The sequence below is a fragment of the Chaetodon trifascialis genome, chromosome 17, assembly GCF_039877785.1.
Source record: "Chaetodon trifascialis isolate fChaTrf1 chromosome 17, fChaTrf1.hap1, whole genome shotgun sequence".
NCBI lineage: Eukaryota > Metazoa > Chordata > Actinopteri > Chaetodontiformes > Chaetodontidae > Chaetodon > Chaetodon trifascialis.
In genome coordinates, this window is record NC_092072.1 from 13,021,528 (window position 1) to 13,041,786 (window position 20,259).

The following is a 20,259-nucleotide window of genomic DNA, read 5'->3' on the forward strand; positions in this document are numbered from 1 at the left end:
CACACTCTCGGCAAGTGTGGTCTGGCCTGAGCAAGACCAAGAGACTATGGAGGAAAAAACAAGCCTATAATGGCAAACACACAGAGGGAAGGGCTGTGTGTGTGTGTGTGTGTGTGTGTGTGTGTGTGTGTGTGTGTGTGTGTGTGTGTGTGTGTGTGTGTGTGTGTGTGTGGCACATTGTCCATTCATGAAGTGGACCAATAGATCCTTTCAGCATTCTTGTGAACATCAAGAGCGGATTTAAGACACTTTGTGACTTTCAATGTTGCCAAATCTTTCTAAAAGCTCAAGTCAAGTTGCGCGATGCAACCGCAGGCACTAGATCATAAAATTTGAAAGCCGAACAATCCGAAACTCGTCCAAACATACCTCATCCAAAGCCAAGTCTGTGGTCTTATAAAAGAAAACAAATGTGTCATGCTTAATTTGCCTGATGTATCACATAAATCAATCTAAAGAGTGAGCTTAATTCCTTATTTAAGACAGTGATTCATGTTCTGCAAAATATAATTAAAAAAAAACAAAAAAAAACAAATCACCATGTAAGCAAGATAAAAGTTGTTTTTGCTGATGTGAAACAATTTAAGCATACATGACATATAACCACACAAAGTCCATTCATCTAAGGTGTTTATTGTACACATAGCCTGTAATATGTCGACAGTCTTTACATTTTGTCAGCTCATACATATATTACAGATTACACAGTATGTTTAGGTATGTGAAGACATTTCTAGCCAATAAAATTCTGAACAGTGACACCAATGTTTAGAGGACACACATGTACATGTAAGTCATCTGGATATCCTTAATATTTCTCAAATATTACAACTTTTGTTCACTTATAAAACTCACGTCTGGAAGTTTTCAGGTTCCACCGCTAAACTTTAAAGGTTAAAGTTCACTTTCAGCCTTCGGCACAGAGTAACGTTACATATTCACTGAATAAGTAGTGAAATTTCAGGAGTAGAACTTAAAGCCTGAGGAAAATCGCTGCAGAGAGTAATGACAGCTAACTGTGGTTAGCATAGTGCTGCGTCAAGCTAATTGGACAAGAGGCTACCAACACCGGAAGTAAGAGACAATAAAGTTTTTTGTATAGGGAAGTAAGCATGAGGAAATGGCGTTATGAAGCGATAAGGTGATGTAACCTTCACGCGATATGCCGGAGAAAGGACACTTTATTAGTGTTCTGGCTGAAGTAATCTTTAGGTGTACATTTCAGCTGTTTCCTTAGGTAAAACATTCTCAGTTTTTGTAAAATTTCTAAGCGATTTTATTAAATCAAAATATATAAATATCAGCTTAGATCAAGTATTTCATTTGTACTGAAGATGTTACACCGTCTCATACCTGTCAAACGTTTAGCGAGCCCCGTTCTGCTCTTAGTATGAAACGTCTCACCGGAAGCTGTGTTATTCTAGTGCCTGCTTTGCCGCAGGTCAGAAGACCAACGTGGAGGAGAGGATGTGGGTACGCTGACATCTGCAAGCCAGAGGTTCAACTGCAAGACGACCGCAGTCGGGCTGACGAACAACGGCCTTAGCAACGTCGAAGAAACTCCACGACATGTAACTTGTTGTCAAGGTAAACCCCGACGAGCTAACCTCGTACTTTTTTGAGAGAAATGTGCTGTTGTGACTGTCATGTACGTTATGCTCAAAGTACTTTGCTCCAAAGCGTTGACGCTAACTTAATCCCCGACTTCCTTGCTTGTTTATCAGTAAAATCACACAGTTCACACCGTGGCTTGACAACGAAGCTAACGTGAAAAGTTAGCTGACTGTTTAGCTTCTAATAGTCGTTTTTTATGGTAGACGTGTGGCTGAAAAGTTGAGGTTTGTCATGTGTCTCGTGAGTCACTGACTGTGCACTAACTGTTAATCCTCGTGTTTATGAGCGCTCGACCTCCCTGCTGATTATCAGACAAACAATGTGGAATCCTGACTTTCACTTGGCAGGCGATCAGACCTGTTGCTGAACTCTGTGTTTTGACTGCAGGTGTAGCCATGACAGCGACTCCCTGCTTGTCTCTTCAGTCTCTTTATTTTCCCTCTAACACCTGTGAAGCCTCTTCCCTCATGAACTCTGGGAGAACAGCCGAAAAGATCATTCCGTAAAGATAAGAGCTGGATGAATCGACAGGCCGCAGAGAGCCACAGGCTGACATTCATCCAGTGTAAATATGGAGGACACTGACTTACTTTTGCTTTCATGTGGAGCTTTCTTGCCATCAGTACCTGCTCAAGTGAAGCCAGAGGACAGGAGCAGCATTTGACAAAGCTCAACTATTCTGATCATCAATCAATCGGTTTGAGTGATTTTTTTTTTTTTTAAAGAGAGAAAAGTAACAAATCTGTGATTCTAGCTACTAAATGTGGCTATTTTCTAGTTTCTTTACTCCTCTATGACAGAAAACTGAATATATTTGGGCTGTGGACAAAACTTGACCTTTGAGGACATCATCATGGCCTTTGGGAAACACTGATGGACATTTTTTCACCAACGACTAATCGATTTAATTGAGAAAATGAGTTTCTTTGACAGTGACATTGATCGTTAGTTGCAGATCGAGTCTGTCCGGCTGTACTTAGGTGTGTGTCAGAGGCAGTGTGATGCAAAAATCACTGTGTGACGTCCAGCCTGTCATCGCTCATCGCCGCCTGCCTGCTTTGACACAGTTGCCTTCAGTACTGCGTGCACAGAGTGCAATGAGCCAATAGGTGATTGTGTAGGTGAGAGGAGTCAGTGATCCTGTCTCACGGGTGTTTCACAAACTGAAAAGGATCAGCCGGTTGGAGGGGAGAGGTGTTTGTATAACCTGTTCCACTGGTGCTTGCTGGATATTACATATGCTATAACTATTTGTCCATCTCTCTTGGCTGCCTGATGAGGAAATGAGCCGTGTATTGAGCCGTGCGCAGTTCGGACTGCTCGTGCCAGACTAACCACGGAGAGCATAGTTAACTTGCTGACATCTGAGAAGAAAGTGAGTCCAGCATCGAGCCAAACTTTGTTTCTTCTGTATGACTGGAACATAAATTATTGAGCCTTCTTTTTCACTGCGCTCTGTTTTTAAAGTCTTGTTAGCGTGACGGGGTGAAACATGCACCGCAGATTGCAGCTTGGGAAGAAAGCCTTATCCCTCGCCGACTTTGTGTTGTTTCATTTCCCTCTCAGCCAAAAAGTGGGGCAGGATTTTAAGCTGCGTGTCAGGCCTCCATCCCCTCCTGCTCGCACCAGACGGCTCCCCAGTAAGGCTATCAGATTCAGAGAGAGTGGAAGGTGTGATGGACAGCTAATAAAAGGGGGTTTTGTTTGCAGGCGTCTCCATTTTGTAACCTCAGGACTCGCGAGTCCTTTGGCCAGGGCCCAGACCGGAGTGAAAGAGCTTTGCTGCTGCCTTGAAGGACTCGCAGTGCAAATTGAGTTTCCTCTGTCTGTGTAGCGTAGATATACACACTCTCACGCGGCACTTAGCACACACACATATTTCACTTTCATTTGACAGTGTTTTCTCTGCAGCTACATAAAGTCAAACTGCTCCCAGAATTTTGGCAGAACTGAGAAATAACCATCACCGGTGTGAGGAAGGGGAAGCGCTGTCGGTGCGTGTGTGTCTGTTTGCACATCAGTATTGCTGCTAAGCCAGTCTGGCACCGGCTGCCACAAGTGTAAATGGCATCCTGTTCTAATATTAATGCAACACAATCATGTGATTACATTCAATTCAGTGTCAACATCGCTAAGTGGTCTGTTTTTACCGCAGCCCTGTCAAATCCTGCCATGCTAAGCTGATCTGTCAGACATAAATGTTTCAAATTGCTGTCTTCGTGTGTCTGCTAACCCAGAGTAATCCTATTTTTAAATCAGGAAAAAAAAAGACATCTATCCTCATGCAAATATTCCACCCAACTTCTTTTTTTTTTTTTTTTTGGGACTCAGCGGATGGGGATGGAAATCCTAAAATGAGGAACTCTTCAAAATGCCTGATTCTCAGTCTAAATTGAAAACAAAAGGCGAGCTTAGACCTGACTGTTTGATATACTGTGTGTGTAATCTTTGATGTAAAGATATTGTGCAATATCTGGGCTTGCTGTGTAACAGGCTTTGGGTACCTAAGCTCAAAACTGATTGCTACATTATGGTATTATAGGTTGGGAACATTGCAAAAGCTTGACTGACAATGTGATTCATCAATTTTCCAGAATATATTTTAGCTGTAAGTTTGCAGGAAACACATCGATGTAATCATGTGGACAAAAGACTTAAAGCCTCAGAGGCCTCAGATGACGTGTAAAAGCTGTCTACATGTGCTGCAGCACAGTTTGGGTAAAACCTTTTTTAAGATCCAGTGCGACTAAAGCTGCACCGCTGCAATGAAGTTCATCAGGTTAAGGCATCTCTTCGTTGGAGTGCCTCACAGGCTCAATTTATTCAGCACATTACTGTACCGTAAGCCATAATTTAGCCTCTTCCATCTTTTCGATTTGTATTTAATGAGCACCTTAATGCAGCCCTGAGCATGCGATTATATTTACGACGCTGACGTTGATTACTGCTAGTCTGGTCTATTGGAGCTGTGTCCTTGAGGCACTTGTGAGCTTAGAGGTAAACACCGCCTTTCTTGGGTGTAAGTGTTGAGATGAGTAACTTCTGAATGGCTTTATTTCTTGGTTAACCCTCATTCTAATAATTTGATTTAAAAGCTATCTTGTCAATCCCAGACTGTTGATGGTAGACACGCACACATAAAACAATCTTAATGATCATGTTTTTTATTTTATTCTGTCTCTTTCTGTCCTCCAGTGTCTTGTGTCCTGTAGGGCACCTTGAAGCTCACGGTGCCTCCCTGGGGCTCTCTGTCATGAGGGGGCGTTGCTCTCGTAAACTGGGCGTGCTGGCCAAGGCTGGCTTCCTGGTCTGGCTGCTATGGCTGGGCTACCTACTGTTAGCACGCTCCTCCTTCCCCTCCTCTTCCTCTATAGAGGAGGAAGACGAGGACCACAATCTTCTGGTGAGACAGTTCTCCATAGATGAGAGCGGAGCTGATGGGCAGCTGGCTAGGCCCCTCTACGTTAAGTCGCCACCGGACAACAACGCACTGGGGGAGTGGGGCCGGGCGACACACCTCAGCCTTAGCCCTGAAGAAAAGAAACAGGAGCAGGACAGCGTGGAGCGCTACGCCATCAATATCTATGTCAGTGATAAGATTTCCCTCCATCGGCACATCCAGGACCACAGGATGAATGAGTGAGTACAAAAAAAGCATCCTAAACAGGAATGGACCACTAGTCAGAGCAGGTTATTTTCTTTTCTATAACATACATGTATATCTGGCCTTGGGCGCTGCATGGAGCTCATAGCTGTGCTACAACCGTGTCAGGGATATGTGACTCAGTAGAGATTAAGTTGAGCTCTTTACTGGAATCAGTTTTCCATCGACAGATTGAAACGAGGATGAAGGCTCTCGTGATGCATTGCTGGGCTTATTGAAGCTGGTGTAGACCGCTCTCTGCCTGAATGCATTTACTCCATCCACAGTTCTTGTCCGCAGCTGTTCTCAGCTCAGCCCCTCTGTGATCAAACACAGGGTATGATGTCTTTTGTTAGTCGTTCCTCCTTCCACCTTTGCCTCATCCCTTACTGGCCATCCAAATGAAACCCAGATGTGGTATCCATGAGTGTGGCGAGAAGCACCATTTGTGTAAAAGCCATGTGTTGAGCCATATGAAGCATCCCAGGTAAGCTTCGACTCTCGTTAGCAGTGGATTACATCTCAGGATACATCTTCTATATTGTTGACATTAAAGGTGCAATGTGCAATATATAGTAATTTTTAGTTTAAACCCCAGCTTGAACTGTTTTTCTTATTAAACAGCAAAATAAAACTGCGCATTTTCTGAATTCAAGTTTCTCTCTTAAGATACCCCCACTCTGAGCAGACTCCAGCTAATGGCACTAGCTGCATGGCTAACTGAGCTATCAGTAGCTAGCAGCTGCAGCCATAGGTAGCTACAGCAAAGAGTCCAGGGAGCCGCAGTCAGAGGTCACTCTGGTGATATGCTGCCCCCTCTTTGTTTGGCGAAACCTTTGACAGGTGGCCAGTTCTTACACATTGTCCCTTTAAACATGCCAGATTTGCTGAAATCCACAGAAAATACAGTCTCAGAGGTTCCCAATGAAACTAAAATAAACCCTTTTAGTGGGGAGATGCCTTTATATCCAAAGGTAGACTGATAAAAAGCTGTGATCTTCTCAGCAGAAGGTTGACAGGTGCTTACGTATGCACAGATACAGCTCGAACTGATGAGATCCCATCATCAGTCCTCCAGCATCAGGGCAGTCTGTGGCAGCATTTTGTTGAGATTTTGAATCACTGCAGTGTACAGACTGTCACTATTATGAGTGGCATTTTTGACGAGCGCATAATTTTTTCCCTTTGCCTGTGACCTCCTGGTGCTGTGGCTACTGGAATGAGTTGGTAGGGATGAGGTGGCATGCAGAGCTCATGTGCTGTCTGCCTGCCCATACCGTGACGGTGTTGCATGACACGAGACACAGCGCTGCTCTGTGCTACTTTTGCTTCAACAGATTCTATTCATAAGCTCACAGACTTGTCGTGTTGGATGATATGTCAGCTACTTTCACCTCGATGGTTGGAGAAATAGCATTTCTTGTATCTGTACCCATGTAGCTGAGGTGTGACTGAAGGTCATTCAGCATTGAACTGCCACCTAGACTCTATGGGTTATGGCACATGGAGTGAGAATTAGTGAGATTTGTGGATTGCATCTTTCACAGATGTAGGTTAATGGAGGCCGAAAGCCTCCTCGCTGCCAAGCTGTCCCAAGTGCATTAGTGTTTCTGTTTGGCTTCATGCCCGGCAACAATGTAAGCAAATGTGTTATGTCAAACTAGCTCATTTTAAGGTGCAAGTATGTGCTCGTTGCAGTCTGCATCTGCTTTGGTGGCAGATCCACGCTGTCCTGCTCTCTCCATCATGAACGTGCCGCAGTACTGTGAACACAGTACAGTACAGCTGCTGATTGGTTGTGACTAATGCTCGGCCCGACCACATTTCTTCTAATCCCAACCCACTTCCAACTGTGTCATAGTTGTGGCTTGAGCCTCTGGCTGCAACATTACCAGAAGTCATTCATCCTGTGCCAGTGGTTACAGTCTTTCAGTGTTGTGCGCCACTGATTCACAAAAATAGAGCTCTCAGAAAAATAGAAGTTTGCCTTTTTATCCCTCTCCGTGCGTCTGTTTGTTCTCGTTCCCTCAAGATAGTATTTTCAGTTTTTCACTTTAATTTTCATCCACTGTTGCCCCCCCCGTCTCCTCTCTCTGTTCTGCTCTTTTCGTCTCAGTTTGCTCAAGTATCTGTGGTCTCTCCCAGAGCACTGCTGTGGTATGTTGCTCGCTGGTGTGATACCCTCCCCACCCCCATCCATATTTCCGCAGCTCTTTATTGTTTTAATGACTGCCATCTGGATTAAGACCAGACGCCTCCCCCTGCCACAGAACTTGCTGAAGCTTCTCTGGCTGTATCTAAACATCATGTCTTTTCTTGTATGAGTACAATGAGGATGCTGGTTTTTAATAGATATGTACTGTTGCTTATGTCAACTGTGTCTGTCTCTTCCTTGAACCACGCACCCAAACACTCCTCAGGTGCCGGAATAAGAAGTTTGACTACCGGCGTTTACCCACCACCTCTGTGATCATAGCCTTCTACAACGAGGCCTGGTCCACCCTGCTGAGGACCATTCACAGTGTCCTGGAAACCACGCCTGCCATCCTGTTGAAAGAGATCATCCTCATTGACGACTACAGTGACCGAGGTCGGACTCTCCACACTAACACATAAACCCATGTGTTATTTTGTTTGACTGTGAAACTAAAACTGACAGGAAAAAAAGTCTTTCAAGCTCAGAAACAAAGAGGCCTGACAGTCTTGGCCTAGTTTAGCAAAGCGGACAAGGCAAGCCTCAGTTGTGCTTTGATTTCTTCACAGTGACAGTGAACAAAAGAAAGAGTCAAGCAGGACTCTGCTATATATAGAGATGATAGGCTATCTATGCAGCGATGAAAAGACAATGCCTCTGGATACGTTCCGAAAGCAATTAGAAAAACATCCTCAGAAACAAGTGAGGACAATTTTCTTTAATGATAGAATAAGGCGTAGCGTCGCTTCAGGGCATATCTAAGTGTTTGCTTTTGGTTTTGGTAATTTTTAAAGGAGGATTGTTATCAGAAATGAGCAAATTCTTAGCAGTTTCTTTTTTTTATTGCTGGCAGACTCTTATTTTCAGGCCATTTTATATTTAATTGAAAAACAAGAAATACTGCATTTTCATCATTGTTGAGTGTTGAGTGTGGCCGCAGTGTCTGGATCTACATGACGCAGGTGTGAACTTCAGTCTGACAGATCGCTCCTGGTCTTTCGATCTTGTGACAAAATAGTCCAAACTCAGAGGTTCACTTATTGGCTTTTCTGAGCTTCCAGCTACATCATCATCAACTGGAACATGGATTGATTTCTGCAGACCCGCGCTAACTCTGAGAATGACACTGCTTCGTCTCAGAAACTGGATACAAGAGTAACTTAATGTCCATCTGTCTTAATGGAATTGGTATTCTGTCCCCGCAAGTCTAGTCTGTGTATCGGAGACATTACACCATAATGATTACTTCAGCGTGCACTGAGCTGCCATGACATCATTTCCTCTCCTCTGACCACCCCGACCAAATGGAATGCTAGACATGCCACTCCCCGACCAGAACGGTGACTGCAGACAGACAGCGACTGGAGGACTGACAGCTCTCTCTTGTGTTTCTGACAAGGTTGAACAGCATACCAAGCTTTCTAATGACCTCATTTGTCTCTAGGCTATGAAAGGTGTTAATGCCACTCAACTGATTTTGAAGTTTCCAAAGGAGTAATTCACTTGGCAGCAAAGGTTGTAATGTGGGTGGTTAAATCTGCATTAACAAGTATTCGTGATGTTAACACTGAATGACTCAACTCACAAGATAAATGTGTAATAAGAAGCAGTCCAAAACTGCAGAGAATAATCACTCGACTCTGGAGCCTTTGACCCTGTTGTAGCTAATTGTTTTGGTTTTACAGCCCGTAAATGAGCTGAGTCTGAGCCACGCTGATCAACCCGGGAGGAGGCAGCCATTTTCAGCCAAAAAAGCTCTGACGGCCCCATTGCACACTACCTGCCCAGCAGCATCTGGCAGACAGATAAAGGATAGGGGACTATTTTGTGAACAAAGCTGGGCATCTAGCAAGCTAAAGAGCCAAATATGTTTGTCAGGGAATAGTGGAAAACACAACAGAGGAAAGCGAATTAAAATATTGGACTTACATTCATTAGCCATCGGCCAGAAATACAACAAATGAATACCAACGTTGCTTTGTGTCAGCTGGATTTGAAAGTTGACAGTTGTTTGCTAAGATGTTAGCCAGAACAAGCTGTATGAGGTAATGATTTGGGAGGTTGATTGTGTGTCTCTGAGCTTTTTTGACATTTTTTCTGTCTTCTAGTAGCCAGAAATCGATTTAAAGAAAGAGAAGTTACATTCAGGATGAGGGAATAACATCACTTTAATGTTACAAGTGTGTGTGTGTGTGTGTGTGTGTGTGTGTGTGTGTGTGTGTGTGTGTGTGTGTGTGTGTGTGTGTGTGTGTGTGTGTGTGTGTTCGTTATGAAAAATAGGCTACCTGAAATCCCAGCTCGCTGACTACATCAGTAACCTGGAGCGTGTGCGGCTCATCCGCACCAACAAAAGGGAGGGTCTGGTCCGGGCACGTCTCATTGGTGCCACCTATGCTACAGGTGACGTACTGACATTCCTTGACTGCCACTGTGAGTGCGTCCCTGGCTGGATCGAGCCTCTGCTGGAAAGGTGAGTTGACCGAATTAGATGAGCGAGAGCTTTCTGAAGATCTAAACCTAAAGGCCATGCTTTGTGTTCAGGATTGGCGAGAACGCCAGTACCATCGTGTGCCCGGTGATCGACACCATTGACTGGAACACCTTTGAGTTTTACATGCAAACGGACGAGCCGATGATCGGAGGTTTCGACTGGAGACTCACCTTTCAGTGGCACTCCGTCCCCGAAGTGGAACGCAAGAGGCGCAGGTCTCGCATTGACCCCATCAGGTGACAGCATGATACTTCAGAAGTGCCGCTCTCATGGGAGATCACTTTACCAGATTGGCAGCCGTACAGGCGTAGCGCTCTGCTGTGAAAAATATAATACACGTCACTGCTAATTTGTCAGTGTGCGTGTTATATTACTTTATTACTTACATGCTACATTGACACTTCTGTTATACCCGAACAATGGCTGATCTTTGAACACAGCAGTGTCATAAAAGCGGTAAATTCTAACCAACCTGTACACGTCGCATCCTATTTATCAACATTCCTTTTGATTTCGTCATACGCATCTCACTACTGGAAAAAATGTAAGCTCTCAGAGAAACAGGAAAACAATCCTATCATTTTTATCAACTTTTACATCACCCCGCCTCAAGCCAAAGCTTCTGCTTTCAAAGAGCAACTCCAATGAAGTCTTGCATGGAGGGAAGGCATTGCAGCACAGGCCTCTCTTGGTTGAAAGGCTGAAATCCATTGCACCTCATGTGGTCTGTTGGGTTTGTGATCACACCCACCCGTGATGCATGATTATGAAATTTTGCATTGTGTTGCACTGGGCAGATTGTGGGAAGAGCAACCACAATTCAACACTGCAAGCATGATTATTCACTTACTCATTCAAGGCCTCTTTTAATAAGGTGGTTTATATGCTCTAAAGGTGGTAGATTGCATAGTTCACTAACTACATTTGCACTACATTAAACAAAAGCAGGTGGGGACATAGGATTGAACATTACCTGTATATAGTCACCTTATTATCACTGTTTCTTCCAGGTCTCCAACAATGGCAGGTGGATTGTTTGCTGTGAGCAAGGCCTACTTTGAGTACCTGGGCACATATGACATGGGCATGGAGGTGTGGGGAGGAGAAAACCTGGAGCTCTCTTTCAGGGTGAGTTCAGTTCTCCTTCAGTGAGCAGAGTCACTGCTAAACCACTGTGGTGCTGGGAAAGAGTGACTAGTCTCACTGGCTTTGTTGTCAAAATCTCTTACTCGCCGACAAAACATCTATCGACATTTCATTAGCAGAGAGAATCTTTTTTTCCCAGCCCCCAATCCTTTGATTCATTCATCTCCAAACAGCAAACAGTCAGTGGGTAATTGGTGTGAGAGAGACACATGTCAGTGTCAGATCACAGTCAGCCATGGCATCTGAAACTGCACCCTGATATTGGCTGATGCCTTGTTGTGACGTTGGTGTCTATTTTCACTTGTCTGCGTCAATCACATTGGCACAGATTTTAGGCTATGTGTGAGTTTGCAGCAGGAGCGTTCAAGGGGAGGCGATGCAAATTGTGTGTGCATGATTTATAGTGTGTATGTGGTTTCAGTGTGAAGTCGAATGGGCCGTTCCCCCGAGTGATGTGTTATGCATGTGGAAATAAAAAAAGGCTCTCACTGGGACTTTTTTCCATTAATAATTCATGCGTAGTGAATTGGTTTTCAATGCTGTTTTTTGGAGTGCTAAAAAGATGGTGGTACATAAAGTGTCTGGTGACTTAAAGTAATAATCTTGAGGATTTTCATTTAAATAAAGACGCAAATGCCAAATTTGGGAACACAATGTTGACAAAACCTACAGTCCACTGATCAAAGCCCTTGAATTTGCAGCATTACAAACTGGGTGGCTGTGGCGACATTCCCAGGAAAAAAAGCCCAAGCGGCACTCACTTAGTGATGCATTTCCATCACTTAGCTGTGGTTGGTCCGCCAGAGAGGGTAGGCGGAGCTAACGCGACAGACTCGCCAAACAGTTTTTCACTGTTTCTGCTAGCTTTGCAAATAAATGGTTATGATGGATGAACAAAGAAAAGACTGATGACTGATGTCGCACAGGTTTGGATCTCCCAATACACACCTGTAATTAGCGGTTGGCACTTTAGGTGCTGCCAAAGAGAACAAAACCGACATCAAGAGTGGTCATTCGTAGAGGATTTTTAGCACTGCACCAGCCACCACAAACATGATCATTCTATTTCTACTTCTATTCTATCATACATATGGTCTGTCATGTATTTACCCCCCCCCCCCCCCAGGTGTGGCAATGTGGGGGCAGCCTGGAGATTCACCCCTGCTCTCATGTGGGCCATGTGTTTCCCAAAAAGGCCCCTTATGCACGGCCCAACTTCCTCCAGAACACCGTTAGAGCTGCGGAAGTTTGGATGGACTCTTATAAACAACACTTCTACAACAGGAACCCCCCAGCAAGAAAGGTAGGACACTTAGAACCGAAAGGAGCCAAGTTTTTAAACAGCGTGTCGCGATGTTGCTGTGAGGAATGCTAGAAGCTGACGTCAGAGTACTCCCTGAATCATATTTGGATAAATACATTCCCTAGGCACTGAGCTCTGTTACACACTCGTTTTTCATTCTGCTGGTACGAACCTGAAGCCCTGTAGTGATGCCATGTTACACCTGTTAATATGGTACAGAGAGCGGCTTACCTTTGATGTCCGTTTTAGATGTTTCATATGATATGATTCACCTGTGTGGGTGTCAGCATATGGTGAAACACTGTCATGTCTGACTGGGTCAGGCGTATGTGTGAGGGGGCGCGCACGAGTAACAAGTGACGTGCGCCGTGTGCCTCTCAGGTTCTGAGTATTGGGCATCATCAAACATTCATGTATCTCAGTTTCACCTATCTGAAAAAAGTACATTATTAATGCGAGGGATCTTTGATCAAACAATAAATTACCTGGTCAGGGGGAGATTGAACACAGCACTGCCAGAGCAGATCACCAGCTCCAGATCTGACATGCTGCTGTCATAACAGGTTAGCACACTGCTGAGGTACAGACCATAATATGGTGTGAAGTAGTATGTAATTCTTTTTCATTAAGTGCATTCAGTTACTTCTATTGATTTGATATTTTTACGACATTGAAATAGATGGACGACCACTTCACTGTCTTTCAGATGCATTGTTAAAAGCAGTTGCCCACCCAGCAGTAGTTTTTAATGAATGTTTGTATCCTGGATTTTCTGGTATGATGGTTTAACTGTTTTAACTTTGTTTTCACAAAGCATTTAAAAAACAGATTCAAATGTGATCTCTATGTTTGTGTGTTTGAGATACTTCATTCCTCCATTGTTTATCTCAGTCTGAAATAGGTAAGTGTGTCTGTGAGACCTTATAGTTAAACTCCACTCTCAGGCAGTGCAAAGGTATGTTTAAGGTGTGTGTGTGACTGCGCTGGCCTTTGAGTTGCTTAAGGTGGAGTTCGCCAGCTCAACAAACACAATTATCCAGGTGCAACCAATCACCTGCTAGTTTGTTTCCTAGTGGAACCATAAGGTCACGGTTGTTGGTTGTCGGTTGTTGAGTGTATCCTTCATATGCTTTTATTTCCAGGATGTAAATATTTACTTATATGGTGTGACTGTTTTCAAATATTTAATTCACTTAGATATATAATTTATCTAAACTTTACCATCCTCTCTTGCCAGCTGAATATAACTTAAATATAAAAAATTTCACCCACATTCCCGGTCTTCTTCATTGTGTGCTTCCTTTGCAGGAGACCTATGGGAATATATCAGAGCGGCTGCTGCTGAGGGAGAGGCTGAAATGCAACAGTTTTGACTGGTATCTGAAGCATATCTACCCCGATCTACACGTACCCGAGGACCGAGAGGGCTGGCATGGGGCTGTGAGCGTCTGCTATCCATATCTACACTAATTGCATATTTCGTGCTTGTTTGCACCAGCCTCGTTACTGAAGTGAAAAAGAAATGGCATTGCCGTTGTCTTCCTTTCTTAAATCCATCTTTTTGGAGCCTGAAAGGTGTTAGGAAGAGGCATGATACGGGAAAATCCCACTGAAAGCGAGGAGGCTGGGCTAAGACAAACAAAGGCTTTGAAACCCATTTGGACTGGGATCAAGACCATTATAGTCCAGACACCTGGTGGAGTCTTCCATTGCTAAATGCTTTGCACACGATTCTTGGTTGGCTCAGTGTTGAGTTTTAAAATGATGAAATTTCAGCCACCTTGTTGTCAGCATTGTCTGAAGAAAAACCAAAAAATCCCTGAAGGATTTCTTAGGCCTGAACATCCACTGCGTTGCCTTGTTGCCACTTGTTTCGCCTTCACAGCAGTGACGTCACATGCTAGATGGAATGATGGCGTTGTCCAAAATTCTGAAGTAGTATTATTATCTAAAATTTCTATACATGCCAGCAGCACCAATGTTCTGTAAATATGGCATTTTCTCACAGGTACAAATATTGGCATTTTGATTTGAAAGCATGTGAAACTAAAAATTGGTTTAAGTTGCGTATTGATTGCTTAATGCGTGTGTGTTGATGTGGAAAATAAGCAAGACAGGCGAGAGTCTGTTTTGGTTTCAGAGTGATATTTCAGAGAGGACTGAATCCAGCAGTGTCTATGGTGCTGGCCTGCCTCACACGAATCAATAAAATACAGCATTTAAGTTATTATTGATATTTTATTGTTCTTCACCCGCCAGGTGCGGAGCTCAGGGATCCACTCAGAGTGTCTGGACTACAACGCCCCGGAGCACAGTCCCACAGGTGCCCACCTCTCTCTGTTTGGCTGCCACGGCCAGGGAGGCAACCAGGTACATTAGGCATTTCACAGTTTTACTCTAACTTTCTCGCGTGTTCTCTCCTGTCACAGTCTCCCAACCTCTCTTGGCCCGGTGGGAGATGTATCTTGAAATGTCAGCGCTCTCTGCTAACCCCTGAAACGAGCTGCCACAGTTGATTCACACCAGAAAATTGCTTGCTGCTGGTGCGTCCTGCATGACTTGAATGTAATGAAGGGAAATAGTACGTTTGGCATTGTGTCCACATACACCCAAAAATATCGTGCAATTGAATCACTGGTACTTTTAAACTGAATGCCTGCCAGCTCCAGTGATGGATGGTTTAAGCAACCGGCAGATTATTTGTCAGTGTGGATGTATATTTAATGTTGCAGTCAGACAATAGGCAGAGCTCCTTTCTGTGAATCTCCAACCTGCTTGATATCTCTGATTACCCCACTGATGCAGCGCATCGGGTGTCCACAGTCACAAAAAGCACCATGTGTGACTGAAAATCAATGTTTGAATGGCTCCCTGCTGAAACAAAAACCTGAGGGCCCTCCACCGCCTCCCTCCTACCCCCCCTTCCCTGGCCCACATAAGAACCCACGTTCCATTTAAAAGATACATGAGCCTCGCTGGCAGAATGAATGGCACAGCCTGGGTAAATAAGTTTGAAGCCAGACATGGGGGCCCCGAGTGAGTCCTTTATTAGAAACAACCATTATGGGCCCCGATGCACCTGAAAGATGTATGAGATGTGAAGAGAAGGATGGGGTAGTATGAAGATTGATTACCTGACCCTCTGTTTAACGGGTAGCCAAGGGAGTCTTGTCCCCTTGGGCCCGGATAGTTGGGTTTGTGTTCACGACTGGTTGATTGAGAGGACCAAGTCTTTACTGATGAGATCCCTCGACACACGCCGACACGCCATGCAATGGTGGCTTAGCCAGGGCTTGATCCCACAGCAGAGTAACGAGGAAAACATCCTCTAATCCTGGCAGAAAAAAACATGCCAAACTGCTCTATTGTGCTTGTTGAAAGGCTTAATAAAGCCAAGAGATTAAGGTGGAGAGAGACAAATACTAAAACAAAAAGAGGCAGAGCAGTGTTTTAGTCCCAGCGACTGTTGGGTTTTCCAGTTGGGTTTCTTTCTATCGGAATTTCCATTTCATGGTAAAGAACCGCATCTTCACGCGAATAACCCGGCCTCTCTTCTGCTGCAGTACTTTGAGTACACATCTCAAAAAGAGATCCGTTTCAACTCGGTGACAGAGCTGTGTGCTGAGGTGCTGGAGGGACAGACCTCCATCGGGATGAGGCACTGCCCGAGCGATGCGGAGCTCAAACCCCCCAGTATCATCTGGGAGTTCAGGAAGGTAGGGGTTCACGCACAAGTACCCATGATTCCACAGGACCATCTTGCGCACACGTTCTTATCCTACCTCTGATCTAACCTTTCTCCTTAAACCCTTTCAGGACGGAACCATCTACCACCCTCACTCAGACATGTGCGTGACAGCCTACCGCACAGCAGAGGGCCGCACGGATGCCCAGATAAGGCGCTGTATCCCGGGAGACAAAAGCCAGCAGTGGAAGTTTGAGTGGTAGGAGGAGGATGAGAGAAAGTAGCAGGGAACCTCAAGTGACCTTGTTTTACCATAGTGCAATTACTACAGTGGATGTCTTCTTCGCTGCTCCCAATTCTCTTGCTCTCCAAGTCGGCACTCCATTTGAATGGGAATGGAGAGCAAATAAACGGTGGCGAAAAGGTCACTTTAAGCCAGTGATTCACCCAATTCAGCGCTTTTATACCCATGTGAATGACTGAATAAGTGCATTTTGCGGTAGAGTGAATGAGAATTGCAAGAAGAGGTTTATTTGGTCCTTTTAAGCAGACCAGCTGAACTAGAGACTTTTCACGTTGCTTTCATCCAAGTGCCTCTGCAACCAAAACAGAGTCCAGCGCACATCTCGAGTGTCTTAAATGGTCATGCGTTCCTTCCTCTAATGCAACAACTTGAAAGCAAACTGTCCAGCACATGAAAGAAGTGCCCTTCAAAGCATTTCCTATCCAAGCTACATGCAAAATCATGCTGCATTATGTAACGTTAACCTCGATGTGCAATTAATATGAATTCTTTTCGTTGAATCCTGACGCTTGTTTGTTTTTAGTCGTCAAAAAAAAAAAAGATCAATTTCAAGACGGGCTGCTGAAAGAAGACACGCCAGGAATGTAAGGTCAGCAGCATTTCTGCCCCAAACCAGCTACTTCCTAACATGCTCCATCATGTGAGAGGGAAACGGGGAGAGAGCGCTGCGGTCATACTAGACTGCTCCTCAATTCTATCTCTTGCCTGAGGAGCCTGTTTCATGGTAGAATGCTGCCTGAACAAGACTTGAAGCATTCATTAAGCATTTGTACTAAGTGCAATTTGCCCCAGAGGGCTTAGCGAGTAGACAGGAATGTTGTAGTCTATTCTTCCCTGTTTTGTAAAATTAAGAACACCTTCTAAAGTCATCCGTCACTGTGCCTTAGAAAAGGTTGTCACCCCAAAAGAACATTGTTTGTGCCGAAATGAAACGTGCCAGTGGATGTCAAATGTGTTTAGAGCATTTAAAATGTTAACAGCAACACTGGCTTGATGCACTTGATTTTATTTAGACACAAAGAGCCTTAAGGGTAGCGCCTGTTTAATTTAATCTTTCAATTTGGCTGTGCCAGACTGTTTTGTTAAGACTCCTGTGTGTGTAAACTGTACTTGAAACGGTATCAGAAATACTCCTGTGTTGTTATTTTTTTTCCCACCGAAGACCCTGTGGGTGTTCCTACTGAGATTCGAGGACCAAGAGACGCAGTGCAACTGTAGTTGAAATGTTTGCTGAAAAGCAGCTGTATTTGCTGAAGGCTGCTTCTCGCTGAGCAGTGTTTGGCATCTGCGGTCCTCTGACTTTGTGAATATAAGATATTCATACTAGTCAGTGCGTACAGTGGGTAAACAAGAAGGGGACTTCCTGTTATGTGTTAACTTTTTTATGTAAATAATGTTTGGTTTAAGGGACCAGAGTGGGACAGTGGTATTGTAAAGCACCTCTAAAACTACTGATAATGCAAAAGGGATGATGAATACTTGATATGAAGGAGAGGGTGACTGAAATGAGATGGATGTTTCACTGTTGATTAAAGCTGTTGGGATGATTGGAAGAATAAAAACTAACCGTTGTTGCACATTGCCACTTTCTTTGTTTCTGTCTCAGTTCTGCACACTGTTAAGTTGTACCTGTTTACTGCCTGACAGATATGTGAGTTTATTAAAGGCTGTGGCATCTACTGACCTGCTGCTGCAGCATCCCACTCCTCATTCCCTTCAGACAGGGGTTGTGGTATTCACTGTCATTTGGCACCACCTACTGGTAGGACAACAAATAACACAATTCATGGAAGGTCATCTCACCACAAACTGGCCACAGGTCAGGAGAGGAATTTAAATTGTTGATGGTGTGAGATTACATGAATGTTTTAGCTAACCTGTATGTTTTCCATTGTTTTCTGAATGTCTGTGGGCTCAGAGAATGATTAATCACACATCAAAGGCATACGGTTAATTTGCTCTGTCCTTGATCAACATTTAATGAAGTAAATATTACTAATCAAGTTATTTTAAGACATAAAATTGTTGGATCTGTAAATGGCCTCTTGTATCTGGGAAGATGCAGACATCTGAAAGACTGCAGGGAAAAGTCTTTACTGTGGGGGCCTAACATTGAGAGATGTGGGATGAAGAGTTTGTCATATGACACTGTCTTGAATTTGATTCATCTGTATATATTGTGATAATATCACAGATCCCGAAGTACGTGAGGACAGATCATATTTCGCTTTAATCTAGTTTCAAATGATTTGTTATTTTCATAGTTTTTTACTAATCAAAAATGGTAATTGCTCTGTAAATCATGAATCTGTGTCCTCATAATCTGTGGATGGAGGTGAGAGGTGTGAGTGGTGGTGTTTTTTAACAACCTGATGGGTGAGGCGGCATCAAGAGAGGAAGATGGGGCAAGAACAGGAAGCTTAGAAGTCACTTAGAAGTGACGAGGCACAAAACTCAAACAAAAGAGACGTAAAAGTAGTCAGCAGTATTAGCATTTGTCTTTCCAGAGGTTCAATTGTCAGAAGCCTGAATCACATTATGCAGATTTGTATTTATGCTATAAATAGCTCGTGTGGTGACTGCTGTATCCTCTTAATGCTGCTGTGGCTCTCCCTGTGAGACCTGCTGCACGAGGTTCATGTTCTCCAACTATCCCTCGATAACAGCTGTTGCTTCATCTGCCCGTTAAGACACTGGCTGATGTGCTTTCAAACAAACGTCCCTCTAATGGAAAAGCACCTCGTGTCATTCACATTTCCTTGCTTCCTTTGGTTGCTTCACAGCAGCCTGGTTCCTTTTCAGGGCAGATTTACTGCTTCGACAGCTTTAAACCTCGTGCCCTTTAGGCTGCGCTGTTTGTGCTCCACAGGGGCGGGTGTGGTGGTCTGTCCATTTTTCCAGCGTGACAGTCAGTCTTTGGGTGTGTAACCATCATCTCCCTGTTTGAGGGAAGCACACATTCAGTCATTAAGCATCTCACACAAACAATCTGACAGGAGGAGTGACAGGATCAACCGATTGTGTCAGAGAAAGGTTGATGAACAACTTGGTTCAATTAAAGAGCAACTGAGTGCAATGTCACTGGTCCAATAAATTCTTTGAAAATGCCTCCTTGTCTTGGTATATAAGAAGTAAAAACAATTAAAATAAAATGTATACTTTGACATTAAGAAAACTATATAATATATATATAATAAACAGGGCTTTTTTTGCTTTGCCTGTGCTGGATTGTCAACAGGAAGGATAATAACTCAGCCCAAAGGTGCATCTGCAGCTCACCCTTGTTTTCTTTTTACCGTGAATACATTTGCACCAAATATCTGTTGCATGGAAAATGTCATCCATCATCCGCTGCTAAATGAAAACGCCCTCATGCATTAACATTAATATTGTGTCTCTGACAGACACGACGAGCCCAGTCTACCGTGGCATATTACAACACTCCGGCTGACTTGTTGCCTTCCCGTGACTCTTTGTAGTTTTCACAATATGGGTACTCGATCAAACACTAAGCCACTCAAATTACCTTCTCGCCCTGAATGATCGCCTTAATTATTTAGTATTTTAATTTGCTTAAACATACATTTTGTGTCAGATTTCATCTTTGGTGTCAAGAGTTTTCATATCAGTTTCATATGAGTGACAGCTGACTGCAAATTAAGTGACACCGCCAAGGTAAATGATTTCCCAGTTTGGAGACTGGGTTTCTCCCCGGGTCAATAAAGGCGCTGTTACACAGGATACAAAATTTGGTTATCACGGTCCTCTGCGCAGTTACGAACCCGGAAAAAGCTTATAAATTAACTCAAAACACTTACTCAACTCAAAAGGTCTGTTGGTGATTAAACATCTAAGGCCACAATATTTGCCCTTTCTACT

At 43.9% G+C, this 20,259-nt stretch overlaps 1 protein-coding gene across 1 annotated transcript; it reads left to right on the forward strand.

Annotated features, from left to right (window-relative positions):
• Nucleotides 1–1,417: 1,417 nt before the first annotated feature.
• On the forward strand, nt 1,418–17,957 carry poc1bl (POC1 centriolar protein homolog B (Chlamydomonas), like). Its single transcript, XM_070984847.1, has 11 exons — nt 1,418–1,587; nt 4,810–5,253; nt 7,678–7,847; nt 9,732–9,921; nt 9,993–10,178; nt 10,953–11,070; nt 12,215–12,391; nt 13,700–13,831; nt 14,651–14,761; nt 15,955–16,107; nt 16,208–17,957. The coding sequence occupies exons 2-11, from the start codon at nt 4,868–4,870 to the stop codon at nt 16,337–16,339; spliced, it is 1,755 nt and encodes a 584-aa protein (XP_070840948.1). The 5' UTR covers nt 1,418–1,587; nt 4,810–4,867; the 3' UTR covers nt 16,340–17,957.
• The last annotated feature ends 2,302 nt before the right edge of the window (nt 17,958–20,259 follow it).

Coding starts and splice junctions, on each gene's coding strand:
- poc1bl (XM_070984847.1), top strand. CDS start 4,868: ATGAGGGGGCGTTGCTCTCGTAAACTGGGCGTGCTGGCCAAGGCTGGC. Junction 13,832..14,650: donor GAGAGGGCTGGCATGGGGCT/GTGAGCGTCTGC, acceptor TTCACCCGCCAG/GTGCGGAGCTCAGGGATCCA. Junction 16,108..16,207: donor TCATCTGGGAGTTCAGGAAG/GTAGGGGTTCAC, acceptor AAACCCTTTCAG/GACGGAACCATCTACCACCC.